Source organism: Eleutherodactylus coqui, chromosome 2 (assembly GCF_035609145.1).
Source record: "Eleutherodactylus coqui strain aEleCoq1 chromosome 2, aEleCoq1.hap1, whole genome shotgun sequence".
In the NCBI taxonomy this organism is placed as follows: domain Eukaryota; kingdom Metazoa; phylum Chordata; class Amphibia; order Anura; family Eleutherodactylidae; genus Eleutherodactylus; species Eleutherodactylus coqui.
Window position 1 is genome coordinate 163,782,307 of NC_089838.1, and position 25,083 is coordinate 163,807,389.

The 25,083-nt window shown below is 42.4% G+C and overlaps 1 protein-coding gene across 1 annotated transcript in view; it reads right to left on the reverse strand.

Moving 5' to 3' along the window:
• PANX2 (pannexin 2) overlaps window positions 1-21,093 on the reverse strand; it is a 37,734-nt gene extending 16,641 nt beyond the window's left edge. The window contains exon 1 of the mRNA XM_066589895.1: window positions 20,868-21,093. Within this exon, the coding sequence (XP_066445992.1) occupies window positions 20,868-21,093 (226 nt within the window). The remainder of the gene's footprint in view (window positions 1-20,867) is intronic.
• Window positions 21,094-25,083: the final 3,990 nt, after the last annotated feature.

Consider the following 25,083-nt stretch of genomic DNA (forward strand, 5'->3'; position numbering starts at 1 on the left):
AAACATAGATACGACTGAAGTCCTGAAGCATAAACAACACCTTACATGCGATACCAAACTGGTAGTATATTTTCTGGAATGTCCTTGTGGTAAGCGCTATGTTGGAGGAACTATTAATGCACTTCGTACAAGGATGTGTAAGCATAGGAGGAACATAAAAACTGGGTTTTTTTTAAACTTAGTGTGTCACAGCACTATAAAATGTATCACGACAGTGACTATTCAAGTTTACATGTTATCCCTCTAGAATATATTTACACCAATTCTGTAAGTGACCTGTGGGCAAAAGAGAGGTATTAGATCTTCAAGCCTAACACCCTAGTGCCATACGGGCTGAATGAAGTGTTAGAAAAGTTGTGAAAGCTAGGAGTATTTGATAACAAAGTTGATAGCTGGCTTATAGGTTTATTTATATACAGTTTTTATTATTTTAGAAGTAATAATTGGTTTATTATTTGAACGATAAATTACATCTTTAGACCTCAGTCAGACGGGCGTTTTTTCGTGCGTTTTGCGCATGCGCATGCGTTTCGCGCATATATGGAACCAATAGTTCGCTATGATATCGGTCACATGTCCGCTTTTGCGAAAAATTATAGGACACGACGATTCGCAAATCGCGCCTATCTGCGTTCGCCGTTTTATGTGCGCACCAAAATCATTTTTTTCGCCGGTCAGACGAAGTTTCATGCGCATTTTGATGCGCACGGCGATTTTTCTTTGGTCAGATGGGCGTTTTGCAGCGACGATAAACGCGGGTAGGTGCAGATTTTTCCCGCGATTTTTCGCCTCCGGTCACGCGATTTGCGCATGCGCATCCGACATGCGATGCGCAAAACGCGCGAAAAAACGCCCGTTTGACTGAGGCCTTAGAGAAAACAATAATTTTTAAGAAATAGCAATTTTTATATCAGGATAATGCATTTAGATTTTAGGTATTTTTTCTTGTAAGTACCATCTATAAACTGTGTTTTTATATACATCAATTTTAATATGACATATTAGCAATTATTATTATTTTTATGCATAGTTATTATTTTTCACCATAGCTTATATATATGTTTTGCTATACATATTTATTGATCATCATTTGTATTAGAAGAGTGATTTATATGCATATATGTTCCTGCTATATATACTAGTCATTTTTGTATTAGAAAAGCTATACATATATATTATTGAGGATGTCTGCAGCTATATTTTAATGAACCCAGACAGCAGGATTGTCTATAAGGCTTAAATAGGGTTAGCACTATGAGATGTTTTTATGAATGAATCGTAGTAATCCATTAGGTGTTGATGTGGAGTCTGCGCATGTCAGGCCATGGAACGCACACTGGTTGTGCGTGCGCTCCACAGTAATGTCTTGGCGTGTAGACCCCTTCCTCCGTTCACTCCTGACCGGCCCCTCCAACCCGGAAGTGCAGCCATCCGGTGAAGTGGGACGCTGACTGCTGAAACTAAAGCATGTGTAAGTTCTCTATATAAGAAGTGTGTATGTATTTGTTTATAATTTGCTTGAAAAAGTCACCTGAGTGCGACGAAACGCATTGCAATAAACAAGTTAACCAATATTTTTGCTAAAGGGTCGGAACATCTGTCTTCTGGCGAGCACTGGATATAGTTTTTCTTTTTTATTGGATTTGTATCGCATTGTGCCTACACCTACCTAGTAAGTTTGAAAAAGGCTCCTTGTGGGCCGAAATGTTGCCTGCCTTCTTGTTTTATGGAATGGACATGGAACAATAAAGATCTTTTAGGATTTTACTTAATCCCTCTATGCTGCCACTCTTTGCATTACACTTAAGCAGTAGGCTTAACACCATCCGAGCAGCTCTCCTGTAACTACAGGATAAGAAAGAAGACCGAGAGGATCCTTCAGTGGCTATTATATGCCCACCGGGATGTGGAGGTGTTAGCGAGAGTTCCCAGGAGGGTACCCCGCTACACACTGGGTGAGTCTCTTCATCTATTTCCTTATAAAGATATTGCCCTGGATTTATCATGGGAGCACTGTCCTAATTGTTTATCACCCTGTGCTACTGGGGGAATAAAAGAATGCAGGCTATCTGTAAGCAGAGAGATGGTGAGGGAACACTTAGCTAACTTAAATAAATTCAAGTCTCAAGGTCCAGATAAATTATATCCTAGGATACTAAAGGAAGCAGCGGAGGTAATTGCTGAGCCACTCACCATAATCTTTGAAAATTCCTGGCGAACAGGAGAAGTCCCAGAAGATTGGAAAAGGGCAAATGTTGTCCCTATCTTCAAAAAAGGGAAGAAGGTGGATCCAGGAAACTACAGGCCTGTGAGCCTGACTTCTGTACTAGGTAAGATCTTTGAACAATTTATTAAACAGCATGTATGTAAGTACTTGGATGGAAATTGAGTAATTGAACAGAGCCAGCATGGGTTTGTAACAAACAAATCATGCCAGACTAATCTAATTTCTTTCTATGACAGTATCACCGACTGGGTTGATCAGGGAAATGTGGTGGATATAGTTTATCTTGACCTTAGAAAAAGCATTTGACAAAGTATCTCATACTATACTTATTGAAAAAATGACCAAATATGGAGTTGACAAGGCAACTGTTAGGTGGATTCACAACTGGCTGAGTGATCGTACTCAAAGAGTGGTCATAAATGGCTGCACATCCAAGTAGAAGAATGTACTAAGTGGGGTACCACAAGGCTCTGTCCTAGGACCAGTGTTGTTTAACATTTTTATAAATGATCTGGAGGAGGGAATTGATGGGGAACTGATCAAATTTGTTGATGACACAAAGCTAGGAGGGATAGCTAACACTAGGGAAAAGAGAGAGAGTATTCAAAAAGATCTAGAAAAACTTGCACAGTGGGCAGCGACTAACAGAATGGTATTTAACAAGGAGAAATGCAAAGTCCTACATCTGGGCAAGAAAAATGAAGAAAGCACATACAGAATGGGAGGAATTGAGCTAAACAGCAGCACATGTGAAAAAGACTAGGGCATACTAATAGATCATAGACTGAACATGAGTCAACAATGTGATGCAGCAGCCAAAAAGGCAACCACAATTCTGAGATGTATTAAGGGAAGCATAGAGTCTAGATCACGGGGAGTCATTATCCCCCTCTACTCTTCCATAGTTAGACCTCATCTGGAATACTGTGTCCAGTTCTGGGCACTCCACTTTAAAAAAGACATCGACAAACTGAAGCAAGTTCAGAGAAGAGTTACCAAGATGGTAAGCGGTCTGCAAATCTTGTCCTATGAAGAACGGTTAAAGGATCTGGGAATGTTTAGCCTACAAAAAAGAAGGCTGAGAGGAGACTTAATAGCAGTCTACAAATATCTGAAGGGTTGTCACAGTTCAGAGGGATCAGCCCTACTCTTATTTGCACAAGGAAAGACCAGAAGCAATGGGATGAAACTGAAAGGGAGGAGACACAAATTAGATATTAGAAAAAACTTTCTGACAGTGTGGGTGATCAATGAGTGGAACAGGTTACCATAGGAGGTGGTGAGTTCTCCTACGATGGAAGTGTTAAAACAAAGGCTGGACAAATATCTGTCTGGGACGAATTAGTAAATCCTGCACTGAGCAGGGGGTTGGATCCGATGACCCTGGAGGTCCCTTACAACTCTACCATTCTATGATTCTATGATTCTAAGTGTGAAAATGTTGTGGAGGCATTCCTGTGACATCCTTGGTGTGTGCAGCTGAGCATTATACTGCTGGAAAATACCTTTTAGAAGTCCTGCCATGAGAGGTAACACATGTGGCTACAGAATGTCCTAAACATATTGATAGGCTGTCATTATCCATCATACCACACTAAAAGGGACTGACTGTTTTATGCAATAGCCCCCCTCCCTCCTCCCCAGATCATCACACCTGCAGTCCAGGTAGTGTATCACTCCACAGCAAAGACAGGATTGAGGTATTCATTCCAGGGTCTCCAGACCTGAACATGGCTATCGTCAGTGCCCAATCTAAACCTAGATTCATTGCTGAAGACAGCCTGGTTCTACTCCACAGCAGTCCAGTTTTGTCATTCAGAACACCACTGCAAATAGAGTCAAAGGTGGTTGTCAAAGGCAGTAGGTGTAATGAGTGCCATGAGACCAAGTGTCCTTGATCCAAGAGCCTGTACATGGTTCAGAGAGTCACAGCGGCCTGTAACAATGTTGCCACCTGCTTCTGGATGGTGGACAATGAAACAGTTGGAGCTGCTCGTGCTTGTTGGACAATCCTCTCTACTACTGGTCTAATGAGGGTGTCTTGAGCCCAGTTGCCTTGTGTAGCGTTTACCTCTAGGTATACAGACCTGCACACAGCCATTGTCAGAGCCAAAACTAAACCTGGATTCATTACTGAAAACAACCCATTTCCACTGTGTAGAAGTCCAGTTTCGTCATTCACAAAACCACTACAAACGAGGTGATGGTGGGTGTCAAAAGCAGTACACGTACTGGGTGCCATGAGACTAAATGTCCTTCAGCCAAGTACCTGAAAATAGTTCCAACAGACACAAGGGCCTGTAATGATGGCCATTTGTCTCTGGATGGCGAAGAATGAGACCACTGGAGCTGCTAATGCTCATAGGATGATCAGACAAACCTCTCTACTGGTGGTCTGATGAGGGCATCCTGAGCCCAATCACCTTGTGTATGTACCCTCAGCCATCCACTGGTCTCAACACTCTTGACAGTCTGGACAGAATGGTGGCGGGAAATTTGTCGATACGACTATCCAACTTCTCGCATAGTAATAATGTGCCCCTTCTCAAACTCTGGGTAAAATCTTTTCTATTACATCATAGAGGCAAATCTAGTGGTCAACTACACAAGCGGAAAAAGAAGTCCACTACACACAAGTAGCCTCTGAGAGACTTTTTATAGACGAAAGGTGGAAGCAGTTTTAGAGCCTCAGGTCACAAGACCTTTCATCTAATTACACCACAACTCTCATCATTTACATATCTGCCTGAGATGCAACTGCATGCTGAGTTTTGCAGCAAAATAACAACTCGCTCTAGGTGCTGTTAAGTTGTGCTCCTAGAGCCTGTAGTTCTATGGGAGCACATTGCCACAGGTGTGGGATGTTTGAGCTGGCTTGGTGTGGAGTTCTCCAGCCAGCCAATAACCACCAGTCTGCTGCATATAAATACCCGCCCCTCTGGCTAAAGAGTTCTGGTTTCCCCATTACTCCCCTCCCCCAATTCCCTTGTGTTTGCATTAATGCATGTTGTTCTGTAGGTGTGAACAGCAATGTGTTCTGTATGTCTGTACAGGTGGCCGAACATTAGGTGAACAGTCCTGTTCTGTGTGGTACCTTACCTTTTTGCACCAGACCTCTGTGTGTTATGTAGTGGTGTGCTTCCCCCTTTCCTACCTGACACGTCTGCATCAACACTAGGCCCATGTGAATAAGTCCTATGCGACGTTGTGTCATTCGGGGAGGTTGCCATTTTTTTCTCCTCTAGATTTGTGCACTCTCTTTGCCTGTGACTAAAGCGATTTGTGTAACGCACAGTCGTCCTGTTTTGAAGTGCACAATGTTTTTTCCCTCCTATATGGTGGTATCTTTTGCAGAAGTGGCTAATTTTTTTATGCCCTAAGAGTCTATAGGCCCCTTTTTTAAAGGGGAGGTACTGTTAGTTTGTGCTGCTGAGACCTGTTGTTCTATGGGTTTCCATTAGCACAGCTTCACAGGTGTGGGATAACAGAGCTAGCTGAGTGTGGAGTTCTCCAGCCAGCCAATCCCCACTGGTCTGCTGCACATATATACCAGCCCCTCTGGCTAGAGGATGCTGGATTCACAATACCCTGGTGCTTGTTTCCATGCATGATGTTCTGTATGGTGTGGACAGTGACGTGTTCTGTGTGACTGTGCAGGTGGCCGGACATGGTGTATGAAGAGTCGTATTCTGCATGGTGTGCATTCTCGGGTGCGTTGGTGTGAACTGTGTCCTGTCTGCTTGGAACGTTTACCATGTAGGGCGAGTCAGGTCCTTAGGTTCCAGCATGGCGCCATCCCTATTGGGACGATCGCCCCGCTTGCATGCAGGATTCATGGGATAAGTTGTCTTGTGAGAGTAGGGATCCACAAGACAACAAGGACTCCTGTTGCGCGCTTGTGGGATTAAGTATATTGACCAAAATATGAACCACTACCTCGTACCGCATCTATTCCATCTGTTTATGCGTGCAGGTATACTAGGTGAGTGATTAGAGTGTTTGTCAGTCATTATGTTATATCTGCCCGTGAGTCCATATCGCAGTTCACTATCTTTGGGGTTCGGTGTGTGCATTTGCGTGAAGATTTCAGGTTACAGATCTAGCGTATCCAGGTTGGACATGACCGGTGCTTGATTTAGTTTACAAAGAGTGCATAATAAACTACTGAATAAGTGTACGTATGTACACACAGTATATCTGGAAGCAAACACATATTTCGGATGAAACAGATGAGGTTGAAATCAGTGGATCCGTGGGTCTCATTTCTTTGATTACAATGAGTGAATGTATTGTAGATCTTCATGCTCATACTTAATCACAGTGATAAGTATAAAGTAGCATCAAGTAATATACTGCTGTGATGATGGTTATTAATGTAAGGGACTCATCCCAAGGAGTTATTGTTGCCATAGAGATGGACTGCAGAAGTGTGTCAAAAATTGCGCCAAGATCTCCACGTGTGCCAAAATTTCTGCCAAATATTGAAGCATGGCCACAGGGAACTATCTGACTGGATGATACTTTGATATAAAAGACAATTTCTGCTACGTAGTAGGCAGACAGGGTGCATAGGGACTGTGAGAATAGCTGAGTGAGAGCCAGATTAAAGGAGATGTCCCGTGCCGAAACGGGTTTTTTTTTTTTTAAACCCCCCCCCCGTTCGGCGCGAGACAACCCCGATGCAGGGGTTAAAAAAACCACCCGCACAGCGCTTACCTGAATCCCGGCGGTCCGGTGACTTCAATACTTACCGCTGAAGATGGCCGCCGGGATCCTCTATCTTCGTGGACCGCAGCTCTTCTGTGCGGTCCACTGCCGATTCCAGCCTCCTGATTGGCTGGAATCGGCACGTGACGGGGCGGAGCTACACGGAGCTACACGGAGCCCCATAGAGAACAGCAGAAGACCCGGACTGCGCAAGCGCGGCTAATTTGGCCATCGGAGGCCAAAAATTAGTCGGCACCATGGAGACGAGGACGCTAGCAACGGAGCAGGTAAGTAAAAAACTTTTTATAACTTCTGTATGGCTCATAATTAATGCACAATGTATATTACAAAGTGCATTATTATGGCCATACAGAAGTGTATAACCCCACTTGCTGCCTCGGGACATCTCCTTTAAAGGTCCTGGAGCTTTGGTGCCTGAGGTCGCAGAGGATGGAGGAGGAAGGATCTTAATGACCCTGAGCTGTAGAGAGCCAATCAGTAGTGATGAGAAAACAGAGAAAGGATAGGATGGTAGCGCTTCTGTAGAAACTGTGAATCCTGCATGTCAACCCATAAGTTTGACTCCTCTCTTTTGCAGCACCCCGCCAACCGTCTTCCAACCTACACAAACTCTCAATTCTGCTGCTGTGTCTGTTGCTGCCCCATTTGTCCCCATTACTGTACCTGCTGTTTGGCATGGTGCTCCAGAATACTGAATTTCACAAATAATGTTGTCATAAATTAATTACCGTCTCCCTCAAACATAGTGCCACATAGAGAGCAACCCTGAAAACAATAATGTCAGATAGATAGTGTCCCTAAAAATAATAGTGCAAAACAGATAATGCCCCACAATGTGCCACAGACAGTAATAGTGCATCTCACAGTAAAAGTGCCATCTTTTTTTTACCCCAAATGGTAATAGTTACATCTTTTGCACCATAATTAGTAATGATGGTCTTCTTATTGCTTCACATAGTAATAGTGCTCCTGTATGTTTTCTGCCCTGTAATATTACCCATTTGTGTTCTCTACAATAATAACCCTTTTGTGCACTCAGTAATAATGCACCCCTTTTGCCCCGTAGAAAGTAATAATGTTCCTTTAAAAGTGATAATGCCTTCTGTATGCCCCCCTAATAATAATAGTGCCCCCCCCCAAGTGCTCCCTTAATGGGTATAGTGTCCTCTTAAAAGTAGTAGTGTGCCTAATTCCGCCACTAATAGTAATAGTGCCTCCAACTGCCTCCTTAATAACCAATAATATAATCTAGACACAAACTGCTCCTTTAAAAGAAATGAACTACCAATGGAAAGTCTATGTAGAAACCATCCAAGTAAATGATTTCATCAAAAGTCACTTATCTCAAAGCAAACTATTCAACAATTCTTGCCCTGGTCCCTGCACCTACACCTCTGCTTCAGCTGTACTGTTAACCAGATATATAATACATAGATAGAATGGTTTGTAGAGCAAAGTAATCTTCCTCCTCCCCCATAATGCTAAAATATAATTATAACTAGACACAGATGGTAGAGAATTCATTTGTCAATCTGTACATGAAAAATACATAAAGGGATATGTATTTTCAACAAATAGTTCACATGCAAACGAAGTGCGCCATCTGTTCAACTAATGGCTATTCTAGTGGAACAAGGAAACGTATATTTATTTGTTTATTTTATGAAATATCTTTGGATTGCTAAATGAGATGCTTTTTGAATGGATTATATTTTTTAAATAGCTTTTGACAGAACTTTACTTTACATATATTCTTGTAATTTGCTGTGTGCCGTCCGCATCAGTCATGTGAAGCGCAGCAAGTAGGCAATGACATTGCATGCACGATCTTGGCGTGTTTGTGCGCGTAATACATGCCAATGTAGAACATGCTGCAATCTTGTGCAATATGTGTGTACAGGAACACGGGAACCTATGGCAGATTGGTACAATAGGTGAAGGAGCCATGTGAAGGAGCCCTTAGACACATATGCGCTGTGGCATGATTAGATGAACGGTCTTGCCACATGAGGCCCTAAAAGCGGTTTCACCCTTGGACTATAAAAAGGCTCTCAGAGGCTACTTGTGTGCAGTGACCTCTTTCCGTTTGTGTAGAGGTTTTTGACCACTAAACGCCTCTATAATGTAATCAAACAGAGTTTTAGAGGGGGCACATTATTAGATTGCGAGAAGCTTTATGGTTATATCAACAAACTGCCCGCCACCTGGGTTGTTCTGACTAGACTGTTAGCTGGTGTTGGGACCAGTGAATGTGTTAGGGAACGCACACATGGCAGCCGGGCTCAGGATGTCCTCAACAAACCACCAATAGAAAGGATCACTTGATTGTCCAACAACCATGAGCAGCTCCAACTGTACTAGAGCCTCCATGCCCACCCATATCACATCTTGTATCCCAGCTAGAGGTGGTACAATAGGGTACTAGAGCATCCATGCCCGCCCCTATCACATCTTGCATCCAAGCTAGAGGCAGTACAACAGGGTACTAGAGCATCCATGCTCGCCCATATCACATCTTGTATCCAAGCTAGAGGTGGTACAACAGGGTACTGGAGCCTCCATGCCCACCTGTATCACATCTTGTATCCAAGCTAGAGGCGGTACAACAGGGTACTAGAGCCTCCATGCCCACCTGTATCACATCTTGTATCCAAGCTAGAGGCGGTACAACAGGGTACTAGAGCCTCCATGCCCTGCTTCCATCACTTTTTATTGAGAATTTTTTTCTTTTAACATTTTCAACGGAGATGTGTACATTTAGAATTTCAAGTAGATTTCAAGAATATTGCACATATATCAATAGCATTTTTGAGTATTTGTGCATGATTTTTTGACAGTGAATGTAATGTAGCATTTTACATTCTAACTTTATAATAACTGACACTATTACTCAAGGTCCTTTTACTTGGGTTAATGATTGGGAATAAATGTCTGCCGGAATGTTTTTTCACCTGAGGGCTCTTTCACACGAGCGTATATAGGAGGCTGTTTTCACGGCCAGCCAATATACGCTTCAATCTGATGCACTGGCTTCCAATGCATCAGTTCACATGGACGTTTTCCCGCAGCGTAAAAGCGCCTGGCCAGGCCAATATAGCACCAGGCGCTTTTAAGTCGGGCCAAAAAGATAGTCCTGGAACTATCTTCCCAGGCTGCAATACATCAGGGACTATGGGAGTCAATGATAGCAGCCAGAGAAGGAAGGTGGGAGGGAGTTCAGCAGCGTGACTGTTAAACTCCCTCTAGCTGTTTGCACTGAAAGGGGGTGGAGCTAAGTGCCAACATGTCCCGCCTCCTCCCAAAGCTGGCTGCAGACAAGAAGCGGGGAGGGGGCAGGAGCTTAGCTTCGCCACCATCTGCCCCCTCCTATTGCAAATAGAAGAGGAGAGAGGAGGTGAGCCGGCGAGGGGGAGCAGGAAAGAGGAATAGCCTGGCCAGACAGATCTGTCTTATGATGGAACCGAACAGCGCCAAACGTATCCTATTGACTATAATGGGGTCCGTTTTGTTTTCGCTCAGCTGTCTGGCATTTTACTGGAAGAAAACACGCTGCATGCAGCGCTATTTCTTCCGATATTTTATGCCGGATCTGTGACCGAACCTCTGAACAAAGGGTTTCAGTGCAGATGTGAACCCGGCCTAATTCATTATGTCCCTTTTGTTACCAATAAACTGATGCCACTTTATAGATGAGTGGTGATGGAGATGCCTGGCAGCTGCTCCCCCATTGTCCATTCATAGAAATAATAGGCTATTATTACAAGATCTCCATCATAAAATGTAATAAAGTGCTACTTCTGTAGTTCTCTTTATTGTCAAGGACTCTTTACAGATGAGTAATATGGCATACAATGCCCGTGAATGTGCAGAGCACATGTACATCGGACACACATGGACCTGTGTCTGTGTGCTGATTTGAGTTCCACTAACCAAATAGTAAAAAATCCTTGTTGGTCATCTAACCTTTTTGGCACACGTTTGTAAAAATAAATATCCACGATACTTCTCTGTTGGGAAGCCTGTGATGATATCCACAAGCAGGTGGGCTAACCTGTTCTATACCCTGCACCTATAGGTACTTATAGGTTGGTTTCACACACAGGTTTTTGTAGTCATTTTTGTGGTAGTTTTTCATTCAGATTTTTGGCCAAAGCCAGAAGTGGATTCTAAAGATATAGGGAATATAAAGGAAGGACTTCTACTTCTCCTTCCAAGAAATCTCATCCACACAGTGCAACAAAACATTCACAACGTAAACTGACCTGCAGTGAGGATTCTTAATCTTAAATGTAAATTTTCTCAGTGGAGTTCACCTTCACTAATCTGGGGGTGAAAATAGGTGGATTTTAATCAACAGCTGTAGTGGCCTAGAGTTAATGGGCCCCCTCCATAAGTGTAAATGCATTTGTCTTGTGCCTATATGTTGTCAGTGTGTTCTATGTTGCATGAATATGATGTGTATTGCGTAGCTGCAGCACTGAATGGGTTAACTGTCTTGAATGTGAGATATCAGAAACATGTATCATGTTTTATGTCATGTTTTCGTGATTTGTATATTTGTTTGTGCAAGGTGCCTGGAAGAGAGATCTGTTCCGGGCTTGCAAGAGAGAGGAGAGTGCTGTTCTGCGAGTGAGCCACACAGACACCATCTGTTCTGTGTGGTTCGGAATGGAAGAGGCTGAAAGGTATCCACCAGCATACCCTGGGCCTGCTTTACCCAGGAGATACTAGTGTTACCCCCTAAACACTGGGAGAGAGAGGAGCCGCCATGCAGCATAGAGTGCCTGTCTTCCAATTGTGAGTGTTGACCGGTAGAGAGCTGACGAGAGAGCAGGAGATTGGCTAGGAACAGAACCTCGCAGATAACATGGACTGTGGACTCATACCACTTTATGTTTTGCACCATTTTTTCTGCTAGCGTGTTTATACTACTGTGTGACTGTTGAACTGTTATGTTCAAGTAAATGAGCACTGCCAACTATTCCCGGCTTAGCTTTAAACGTTTCCCTGTGTGTGGACTACTTATTTTTCTACCATCTAGATTCACCGCAAAGGAAGGAACAGTGGCGTCACGAGTGACAAAAGAACCTTCAGGTAATCTACATCTTGGGTTAACTTCCCCAGCAGTAACTTGGATGGGTCCCATGCTACCCCCAGGGGAGGAGATGAAAGAGCCCCCTGATAAGACCTCAATCCACCCCGCTATCTCCTTGGCTGTGGACCCACTTCTCGGATGCTGCACATCAGTATCAAAATCTAAATGTAACAAATGTGAATTTTAACACAGATTTTGATATAAATCCATACTAATATCCACAGCAGAATTTGCATAAATTCTGCAATGAAGAACTGTAGCCTTAGAGCCCCGGAACTTCTAACTATATTTCTTTTGTCAGTAGTGAAATACTGTGCAACTAAAGTTGGGAACTAAAACTGTCCAACTTCACACGCCTGGGTCAGATCCCGCAGTGGACTATGGTTGTGAAGCTGGCTAGCGACCCTGCGTACCTGAATTCTGCTGTATTGCGGGTGACCGCGGCTTCTCGCCATTGGTCATGTGCAGTTCAGTTTTGTTTTCTTTTGAATGCTTGCATTTCCCGCACCATCACTTAATTGTGTATGGGCTGCGTGTCGGACGACCTTCATTGACTTCAATGGAGGCCGTCGGAACGAAGTCTGTAGCAAAATATAGCATGCTGCAAGTTTTCCTCTACTTGCGGAATACACAATTCTTGTGAGCGAAAAAATGATTTTACATGCCTTTCAATGCCTGCGATTTGCTGCGGATCCTCCATGCGGACGACGGTTGTGGATTCAGCAATAGGAATCCGGTCGTGTGAAGCCGGCCTTACTAGGTTTTAGTTTATCGTATTTGGTCTTCGTGAGAAATCAAGTATTTCAGCTGTTTCACTGGCGTGAAACCGGTATAAAGCTCATAAAAGCTAAATATGGGTCAACCTCATGAAGCTTTAATAAATCATTACATAATGCATGTTTTCCCCTCTAACACAAATGTGACACATATTTATTATATTTTAATGCTATGATTTATCATTAATATATCTAATTTTGTTGATACATGTTTAAAAATCACGTTTCTCTGCAGTAGCATAAGGAGCTTTACAAGGGGGATGCTATTTACACTAGCTGCATATGACCTTGAGTATGTCATCCAGTCTCTCTAGTGCTTCTCTCTCAGATAACATAGTGCTACATGACGCAGCTACCTTTCTTCAACTCTGCAGAATTAAACTGCTAGCTTGAATTAATCCACCATTACTGTATGGGGGTACTATGGAGCCACTATTACTGCATGAGGCACTGTAAGGGCCACTATTACCGAATGGAGGCACTATGGGGGCCACTATTACTGTACAGGGCCATTATTAGAATATAGGTGCACTATTACAATATGGAGGCACAATGTGGGCTACTAGTACTGCATGGAGGCAAAATGCGAGCACTATTACTGCATGGTAGCATGATTACTGTATGGGTACATGGAGCACACAAGGGTTACTATTACTTTATGGGGCAACAGATGATATAATAATACTATATGAGGGCACTTTTATTGTATGGAGTCACAAAGTGGGCACTGTTAGTTTGTTGGGTCTAAAAGGGACACTATTACTATTTAGTGGGCCCTATCTGCAGATTTATCGATATATATGTAGATATGTATATATATATATATATATATATATATATATATATATATATATATATATATATATATATATATTTATTTAAATATATATATAATCTATCCCAGCAATGCCACTGGTACTTGTGTGTCAAGACAACAAGATCCAAAGTTTGCCACAGCACCAATTTGACTCTAAAGTATAGTGTTTCCTATTAATCTAACGTATAGAGTGGATTCATACTTAGTTGCCCAGGGGCTTACTGTCCTTTCCAGGCTCCAGTGATATGTCCTGAAGTGATGAGCATGATGTGCACATCGCACTCAGCTTCCCTTAGGGTGCATTCACACTTCTGTTAGAGATGTCAGTTATAATTCCATCTCTTTGTTCCGTTTTTGGAGCAGAGTAGCAGAATTTAAATGGAAATAAATGTTGCACTTCTGCCCTGCACTTATCAGAGACATCCTCACTAGAGATGAGCGAGCATACTCGCTAACGGCATTTGCTCAATAGAGCATTGCCCTTAGCGAGTACCTGCCGGCTCAGGAGCAAAGATTCAGCTGCCGGCGGCGGGCGGGGAGCGGCGGGAGAGCTCTCCCCTGCTCATGGCCGCAACTCACCTGTCATCCACTCCGGATTGCTCAATCGAGCAATTGTCCTTAGTGAGTATGCTCGCTCATCTCTAATCCTCACAGTTCTTTCTCTGTAAGAGCCCTTTTTGATCACTAAAGGGGTCATCTGAGTTTAAAAAAAAGCATGTTCCATAAGCCCCCAAAAAATCAAACAGCAATGCATTCGATCCTTTGTTCCAGTCTTTGTTTATGGGCTAAACCTACCATTGACATTTGTTTACAGGCTGTAGTCAGCCTGTGTATGGCATATAACAGGCTAATGCAGCCAATCACTGACCTCAGCGCTTGAGTGTCAGTCTCCGTCATTGGCTATAGCAACTGTTGGCGTCCCGTAAACAGGCTGCTGCAGCCTGTAAACAATATCTCACTTGGGAGACATGGACATGCAGGCGGAGGCCATGTGGGGAGCTGGGAGAGGTGAGTATATGACTATTTGTTAATTTGTGGCTTGGGGAACATGGTTAAAAAAACATCTTGGACAATCCCTTTAAGAAAACGGTTGGTAGGGGGTGGCAAACTGGCAGTTATGGGCCCCCTGTGTGCTGTCTATTGTTTGGTTGTGCTCCTTGAACCTGTAGTTCTATGGGAGCACACTGCTACAGGTGACGGATGTTTGAGCTGCAGGTTTGGATAGGTGTGAACAGCGACGTGTGCTGTGTGTCTGTGCAGGTGGCCGGACATGTGGTGTGAACAGTCGTGTTCAGTGCGTATTGGTGTGAACAGCGACGTGTCTGCGGGTCTTTTACATCATGCAAGGTTCAGTAAAAAAGACATGTTCAGTTTAATAAGATACTTTGCTCATAGATGTGATGTAGACAAACAAAGGGACCTCCCTGTACTCTCACAACCCCCTCATTTCTGTGTCTGAATAGCTTGAACGTAAAGAAGCTGTCAAGAAGTACAAAAGCATGGCTACCATCTTCCAAAAACAGCATTCCTACACTCCATTGGTTGTATACATATAAATAATGCAGCCCAGTCCCATTCACTTCAATAGAGCTGAGGTACCATACCAACGCAACCCATGGAGAGTAAGAAACACACTGGCTTGAAATATAAGCCCTCCCCCGAAAAAAAGCCCTAGCCACACTAAATAAAATAAAAAATTGCAATACTCACCTAGAATTCGGGGGTGTCTTATACTTACCTAGCCGATGGTATCCCGCTGCTTTGTGCTGCTCTACAGCAGGCTGTTGTGTCCTCCGTGCTAACAGCATTCTCTTCAGCACTCAATTATTTGAAAATTTTGTTAATCTTGGTAAACTTTACATTTTTTGAATATACACTTTTAGTAAACTCACACTAAAACTGGCCATACATTTTAGTTAGGGCTCTTGCACACTTGCGTTTTTCTTGCACGCTTTTTTTAGGCGATATCGCTGCGTTTTTTTAGCACGATTGTCAATAGGACTTTCTAATGTTAAAAACACATCACAAGTTGGTGCCTTTCAATTTTTGTGCGATATCGCTTGGAAAAAAAAACCGCGCAAGAAAAACACAAGTGTGCAGGAGCCCTTACCTGAGTGTTCAGCCAACAGCTATATCTCCTGACTCCACCCATGCATTTGTTTGCTTGGTTTGGTTGAGAGTCGTGTGTTCTGAATGGGGAGAGGGGACACCTCTGACAGTGGCTTATCTCCTCGAAAACAATAGGGTCAGGCATTTTGAAATCAAAATGCCAGATCTGTCTCTGACTTGACATCTGCTGTTGGATGGAGAGATGGGCAGGTTTGCTGACATTAGTCGAATACACATGGCCAGCTTAAAACGGTTTTAGAGGAGAAACTATTGGTGACCTATCCTCAGGATAAATCACCAATGGCAGATTGGTGGCGTCCGAACAGAACCTTGCTGATCACCAGATTAGAAAGAGCTATGGAAGGTCGGAGCTGTCAAAACACTGTCCATAGCAGAAAGGTCTGGTTTGGAATTGCAGATATCTTACATCGTTAAAAGCATAAATTTGAAATGAATGCTGAAAAAGTGAAGCCTTTTTAATAAATCAATGTGTAGTTTCAAGGAATTAGGAAGCATGTAAAAGGGCCAAGTTTGATAACAATTGTCTCATAGGAATCGCTGTTCATTTGGTACCCCAGTAAACATATTCATGGACTCTACAATTCGAGAAAGTATCCCTCAAGGCTCATTGATTACATTATATGTGAAGAGCATTGTATACAGTATAAGGGCTCGTTCACATGGCCATATGAGTACACACTGCAAGTCTCACAGCATTGTACCTCATCACAGCCCCTACGCTCCGCCAACGTATGGGCTGCGATAGGCACTGCGCATGCCCGGGCCAATAGCATCACAGACATGCACAATGTGCCTTTTTTTTCTTCTTTTTTCTGTATTAAACGCTGCCCTGACACAGGGTTTGTGAGGGGGCAGCGTTTCAATATGCAACCCTTTAAGGGCTCTGTTTAAAACTGGGAGAAATAGAGCAAGCTGCGATTTATTTCTCCTGCGTTTCATACGGGTGTCCCCTCGCAGTTCCAACGCATGTGTGAATGGAGAAAAAAAATCCATTGACTTTCATTGCCTCCATTCACTGCACGTTACGCATTGGAAACACATGTGCGTAATACACAGTGACAATACGCCCGTGTGAATGAGCCCTAATGCAGATAATATGGTGCTTCAGAGGTATTTTCTTGTAGTAGCTCAGCTGCCACAAAGGAAGAGTGTTAGATTAACTATAGGCTGCTGAAAGCTCGTGGAAGCCAAAAAAATGCATATTCAGTATGTAATGCTGCATACGCTGCTTTCCTACCAGCTCCCTATTAGACCCATGCACCGTGACAGTTGTTCTTACTGGTTTAGTCTGCTTGAATAGAACATTGGGAAGACAGTGACAAGAGTTTCCATGTTGGCTTGAATATATTATCAAATATATTATCCTCACAAAGTGGGTCAGTGTTTGAATTTCAGACATTCCTGTAATAGTCATTTCTCCCTGCAATACCTAACATTTCTTTATCAAGGTTATAATGTTCATATTAAACAAGCCTTCCATCCAGATGACCTCTTAGAACATTACTGGAAATAAAATTTCCAGTCCAAACTTAAATGTTGCCAAATGTTACAATCCTTCCTAGAAAAGTGAATTACAACAGTAATTGGCCAGAATCTAAGACTGGGTTCACATCAGTGGTATCACTTTCTGTTGTTTGACTCCATACTAGGAGCCAGACAACAGAATAACTGGAAGCCATGGATCTAGCATATGCTGGATCCGAACAGTGCCAGACGGAATCCGTTGACTATGACGGGGTCCATGAGGTTTCAGGCAAGAGCTCTGGTATTTTATTGGGCAGAATAGTGCAGCATGTTGTGCTGAAGGCTCAGAACTACAAAAATAAAAACTTACGCTTATAATTAAACACATCTTAGGGTGGCTTTACACCTGTGTTATGACTTTCAGTCAGAATTCAGTCTCTCTGTTCCTTTATAGAGCAGAGAAATGGACTTATAATGCGAAAAAAAAAAAGTTTTTTGTTTTTTTTCTTTGAATTCAATGGGTTTTCAAAAAAACAAAAAAACAAAAACAGAAAGCAAACAGCAAGCTTTCAGTTTGCATCCACTTAGTTTCCGGTTTTTAGATGAGCAAATAGCACTGTAGACTGCACCTTTTGTTCAGTTACCAAACAGAATGGAAGCAAACTGAAAGCTTTCTGTTGGATTTCCATTTTTTTAAAACCCAATGAATTCAAAACTGAAACATTTATTTCCATTTTTATTCCATTTCATGATCCAAAGATGGAACATAGAGACGGAATTATTACTGAAAGTCATAACTCAGGTGTGGAACCACCCTTAAAACTGTCAAATGCACGTTAAATGATGTTACATTCTTAAGGTGACCATACACATTATATAGACGTAGCTTGATGGTTGAACAGTTGTTGAAGGAACAATCTGGTGAACGTTTGTATCGCATACACAGCCTGCCGGAGGTTCCATCACAGATGTGGCTTAAAATACTTTGAAGAGAAAGCCGCTTCATGCAGCGCTTTTTCTTCCTTCCAAAAGCCGGCCAGCTGAGTGGATAGCGGGTAGACCCCATTATAGTCAATGGGGTCCACTCGGCGTTGTTCGGTTCTGTCCAAAAACAGAACTTTCAACCACGAGGATTCCCCTTTCCTTCTCCATGGACAGAGGAGGAAAGTGGAATCCCCAATGCAGGTGTGAAAGCACCCTTATCCAAACTGGCCATAAATGTTCAACAGACAGCAGACAGACAGATGATCTTTCTGGGAACGTTCTGACAAAAAGGCTCTCTTTGAAAACAACATTTTGTGAGAACTAAAGATCTTTCGCCTAACTAAATTTCAACCGCAGCGGACTTTATTCTAGAGATTGACAGTCTGTCTTTGGTTGGCTAAAACGATTGTTGATTGTTACATTTTTTCCAATGAATGATCATCTCATTTGAAATAGTCTATTTTTATTAACCTAAATCTAATGTGTATGGGCACCTTTAGAATAAAATTGGCCAGATTACCATTTCTAATAAATCTAGATAATAAAAATGGTAATGATATTATAATAGAAAAACAAGAACTGTTAGGATGACCACTGAGCTACCTCCCCTAATCAGAAAAATCTATATTGTAAGAGCATTTTTCATAATAACCTAATTCTATGTAATCAGCAAATGTAGACTTCAGTCCTACAATAGACAAACTTTTAGTAAACCAGTATATTATTCTTAAAAAGTCAAATGTGCATCTATTTGCTGAGTCTTTCTCTTTTTTCAAGCTGTTCAAAATTCTGTTCAGTGGTTATTGTTTCTAGGTGAGAAGCAGAAATGCTACCACCACAGAGGTTGTCAGCCAGAAAGGTCAAACCTCCCTTGCCTAACAGTCGACTGGGAGAAGGAAACATGAATATTCCTTTCTGGGGCAAGGGCATTTTTTAATACAGGGGGCATAATATAACCATGTGGGTTTTTTTTATTTATGGGGCACAATGAGGTATATTTTTTAACCAAGGGGCACACTGTACTGCATATTTTTATTCAGTGGCACAGGGTGGGGCAAGTTTTATTCAATCGGCAGTATATGTACTTTTTATTCCGGAGGAACATTTTGGGGTTTATTTCTATTTAGGGGAAAAGTGTGAGGCAAGTTTTTTTTAATTTTATGGGGCATTCTGTGCTTCAGCCAACAGCGCCGCTAGGGAGAGTCAGGGCTCCTTCACACTGGCGATGGCGATATCGGGCCGTAAACCCTCGCAAACCATGTGGAAACTCCTGGATGCGAGGCGTTTTCACATGGAAGGAATTCCCCGAAGGGCTGTCACAGCCACGGCAGGGGATCGCAATATTCTCCTATTGTTTTCAATGGGGCCATCGCTGCTGCCACCAGCCCTATTGAAAACAATGGGCAATATCGCAAAAAGAAATGGGATTCTGCAATTTTTTCCCCCCTGCATAGCATCACAACGCGGTGCAATGCAGGGAAAGATCCCAAATGTGAATGAACCCATTTTATGTTTGCGTAGCGATCGTCGCATCAGTCTAGTGAGTTTAAAACTGCATCTGGATTTAGATTCTATATTAATATATAATTTCTTTAAAATAGTTGTTATTTTGTTTTATTATCATCAGGCATATTCTTTAATAAAAAGTCACACAAGTGCTGTACATTTCTGTGAAAATGTTAATTTCGACATATTTGGACAATGGCGGATACTGGCATACAAACTTTCTATATAGTGTAAATGTCATAATAAAATTAAGGCAATTGATGAAATATGAATATTATGACACTCTCTGCAAACATATCTAGCCAGAAATGCACTTAAAGGGGTATTCCAGAACTTTTACTACTCAGAACCTATCCTCAGGATAGGTCATCAATGGGTGATCGACAGGGTTCTATTGCTTAGGATCCCCATTGAGACGTCCGGTCCTGACTGCAATGAGGAGCCATAAGTGTAAATAGGAGGCAACACTCTTTCAATGGTAGTGAAGCTGGCTATTACACTTCTAGCTGTCTGTTTCTGAAACTTCATTCATAAAATGTGCGGATCTAGTTAATATATATATCCAATACAGTGAAAAGAATACGAACAACTTTTTAAAATCTGTCATTGATCTTTCCTTATAGAGATTTGCATTAGAGTATACTAGAAAAAACTTCTGTGTGCCTCCATGTAAAGTTGGAGGTACACTTAGGTATTGTGTGGCCCATAATGGCATTTGTCAGCTATATTCAGGATTGCAGCTTTGTCCCATTCAGCCGAATGGTGGACACAAGCGCCACAATGCAGGAAAAAAATTAAAGGTGAACACGTTGCTAAATCAACGGTGTGCCCTCTTCAATCTCAGGATCAGCAGGGGTCCCAAAGGTTGCACTAACACCGTTTATAAAGTAATGGCCAATTCTAATGATATGCCATGATTGCATGAATTGCACCAATTCATTCAGTCTCCATCATAGAATGTAAAATTATTAGCAAATGACAAATTGACTTTGGTTGAATGTATAAAAGGGACTCTTATATTAGGCTGCTGCATTCAAACCATTCATTGTTTTAATGAAAATAGGCACATTAAACCATCGAGAAGGATTTAGAACCATCATGTAGGAAAAGACTGCATTTGTGACATCACATTTGACTTACCAGCAAAGTTTTTTGTGAAGACCAAGGTTACAAGGAGTATGGGGATGAGAACTGTGCCAATAGTAACCACTCGGTCAAAGGGCAGTTCTAGTTTCAGCTGGACCATGAGAGCTGCCAAAGACCCAACTTTATCATCCTGTTGCCCCGGCAGGATCAATTCTTTCAGTTTTTCTCCAGCTAGCAAAGCAGTAGCCATGTCTGGATGGTTATCAATGATATGTTGCATAAGCGTTTGTGATTTTGATTGGATGCTTTGCCTTTATGTGTTGTCACCGGCTACTGAGGTAACTGCTGTTGATTCCGAGAAGTCAAATCTGTATAAAAAAATATGTGCGGAACATATAAAAATAAACCCTTTCATGACTTGCTTAACTTGTTACATTTATGCAATGTAGAGGAAATGTTATCACACCATACATTATTTATTTATATTGTGCATATGAGTCCTTCTAGTGATGCATGAAATACAAAGGAAAGACAAAATTGATACAATTGAACAACATAAGATACATTGTAATTAAGATTTTATTCATTACAAGATACAACATCTGCATTCAGCTGCAATGCCACTGAAGATCAGCGGTGCTTAATAGTTAACAGAAAGCTTTTAGGAATCATGCAGATATATTTATATTTACCTGCTGAATGTCCCCTGAGTTTCGGAAAGGTGATGTGCAGGAAAGCTGCCATCTACAGATGTCAGGCAGACTGAAAACTTACATTGCATGTCCCTGGAAGCCGGCAAATGTTCAAATGAAGATGAGTGAAGTGAGATTGTCATTCGCCTGGAAACCTGTCTCTAATGCTGCAAGGTAGCTGGAATTTTCTGATCTGCAATCTCAGTGCATCCTGATTAAATATAGAAAGCGATTTCTCATGGACGAAGGGTTGGTAGTAAAAAGGTATTCTTGTCAGCCATATGAACAGAGAAGAAAAGATACATAGCAATTCCATTTACTGCAGGCTACAGAAAGGAGGCGGGGTCTCTTGCTCTGGTAAAGCATTACAAGCCTCACTGCTCAATGCAACAATATGTGTTCTCTCATCCTCCCAGAAACAGGACCAGATAGGCTATTCCAATAACATTTGACGTAGGTTGTGGGTTTTTTCATTAATTCCTGATGTCTACAGCAAATTTGAAAGCAGCATCCGCTCTTCATGTCATGTAGCTGTGTGAATCCCATGCAAATGTACATGTAGCAGATATATGTCAAAGAGATCTGAATGGAATTGTTGCAATAAGCTATTATTGATATAACTAGAATTATGTAGCTTTTGATAAACTAATACTTATATTTACATGTCGTCTTGTATTGCACCAGTCATTTAAACAGGAACATCTAAAAAATATCGCAAGATGTGTGAAGTAATAACTGCAATGTGCTCAAATTTGCAAATGTGGACTCTGAAAATAAAATGTCTTTTAGACATTGATGAGAGTGGATAGGAAGCAGATCATATAATGGCATGGCCGACATAGCCCAAGGCCTCCTGCCCACGGCCGGGCCGTGATGAACTCTGCCAGCGGAATATCGCAGCGGAGTCCGTCAGGGCGCCCCTTAAAGACCCCATACTTACCTCTCCGGATCCGCCACTCGAGTCCCATCCAGCGAGCCAGCGCGCATGCGCAGTACAGCGCATGACGCGCCGGCAGTGGGCGATGATGCGGTGGGCTGTGATGCGTAATCACGCGATACTTCCGCTGTGCTCACATGAGGCCGTGTTTCACTGAATCTTAGGTGGAAGTCTTTTCCATTGACAGAATCACGATTATGCAGTTGTTCCCACTCCCTTAACTTTCTCTGAGGGGTCCTTCACACTGGCGTTAAAATAGGGCAAGATTTGTGCGTTGCGACATGCACAAATCCCGCACACATATGAGACCCATTCTTTTGCGTTCATTCACATTTGCGATGCTTCCCTGCATAGCACGGCGTTGGGATGCTATGCAGGAAAAACATCACAACATGTTCTATCTTTTTGCAATTTTGCCCATTGTTTTCAATGGGGCTGCTAGCAACAGTGCCGGCCCTATTGAAAACAATGGAAGAACTCGGGTTTTACATGGATGGCAAGGGCGATATCGGGCTATGAATCACGGCCCGATATCACCCTCGCCACTGTGAAGGAGCCCTTAGGCTAACTTCCCATGGGCAAGCGTGATATGGGGCCGTTAATCCACAGAGATTCCGCTTTTGTCTTTAATGGGTGACACATCGCATTGCGTGCACTTTGCACATGGTGCGATGCTGCCGCAGGTCTCATTGGAAACAATAGGTGGTGGGATGTGAAAGACGTACAAGATAGGAATTTGATTCCTGCATCGCATCGCTCATGTGTATGACCCCATTCAAAAGAATGGGGTTAATGCATAAAACTCACGCGATTTTGGCGCCCGTGTGAAGCCAGCCTTAATTAACTTGCAATAGATCAGAATCTTTCTTATAGGGGTGTTTCAGGATTTAAGATTGATGGTCCATCCTTGGAATGGTTAATCAATGTGTGATTGGTCTCCTAGAATTAGGATCAACAATAAGAACGTACTCCTTGATTGCAGTATTCCACAAAATGTCACTCTTGTCCATGTAGTTGTCTCTGACACTTCAAGGACTAAGCTGTAGTGCCAAGCATATCCACTAGCTAGTGGAAGTACTGCAGTGAAGCAGCCCCTCCGGTCTCTTGATTGCTGGAGATCCCACTAATCACACATTGATAACTGTTCCTAAAAAAACCTTAAATGGCTTTTTCATGCAGTGTTAATTCCTGGCTTTTTTATCTGCATAATACAAACATTGTCCAGCCGCCTGCAGACGGCCGGGTCAGATCCCCTGCGAGATCTGCTGGCCAGCCGGCGCATGCGCAGAGCGGAGCCGGCAGCCGGGGAGTGACATTTATAGTGACATAAATAGAGCATGCCGTGATTTGTTTTCCGTGCATGATTTCTAACGCAATCCTATGGCAGCTTCCATGGGTCGAAATTCTGCGGGAAATCCCGCCGTGGAATTTCCGCCCGTGTGCAGGGGGCCTAAGATGCCAGCATTTTCTTTACATGTAACACATTTTTTGTGGCAATTTTGGTGTTGTTTTTAATCCATGGCATTTTCAGGTCACAGGCGAGAAAATCGTGTAAGATTTGTGTTGCGAGATGCACAAATCTCGCACTAATATAAGCCCCACTCTTTTGAATGGGGTCATACACATGAGCTGTGTTTTCCAGTATTACACCACAATGCGATGTGATGCAGGAAACAAATCATGGCATGTTCTATCTTTGTGCATGCTCTCGCATTGCACTGCCCATTGTTCTCAACAGGGCCAGCGGCAGCATCGCACCACGTGCTAGATGCACACGATGTGAGATCTCCCATTGAAAACAATGAGAGAAACTCTATGATCCTGTCTGCTGCGGCGGAGGATTTCCCAGAAGTGATGTGAGGCGGTTTTGACATAAAAACACCTCGCATTCTCAGGGAATTCACATGTTGGCAAGCGCAAAATCGGGCTGTGATTCGCCCATGTGGCATTAACCTTATAGAGAACCTTATGGGAAAAACACCAGGCAAAGCTGGTGTTCCATACAATGTTGCACTGGAATACATAGGTACAAAGGACTCAGCAGTGGAATTCATTCTGAGGGGCCACCCTCTATCTAAAAAATTAGTACGTTGAATTATAATTCTGTTTTTTATTTTTTTTCTGGAATTATTTAGGAACTGTTATGCTGCAGCCTGTTCATCTATAGCCCCAGTCTGCCCCTGATGACATCAGGTTTCTGACGAAACAGGTCGGGGGCTTGGTTGAATTTTAAGTGCTGCTTTCATTTCTACTATCCATTGTTAATATCAAGGTCTTGTTGGTAGCATTGGACTTTGTTCTATACGGAGCTGTGACTTTAGGACTGATTCGTACACTGGTTAGGTAGCAGACTAAATGCATACATACTGAAGAATTATTATGGCATGCACATAATTCTAATTACCCATAATTCTAATTACTTTCTGTCCCATGGATACTGCAGCTTTTGAGTTTTAATTCAGTTTAGTGTTTTTAAATATACATATATATATATATATATATATATATATATATATATATATATATATGAATAAAACATAGATTGTAATAGAACACAATCCTTTGTACATATAAGCCCACAGCAAATTATGTGTGAGGATCATCAGCATTGTGACATCAGCACCATTATGACTTCATTGCC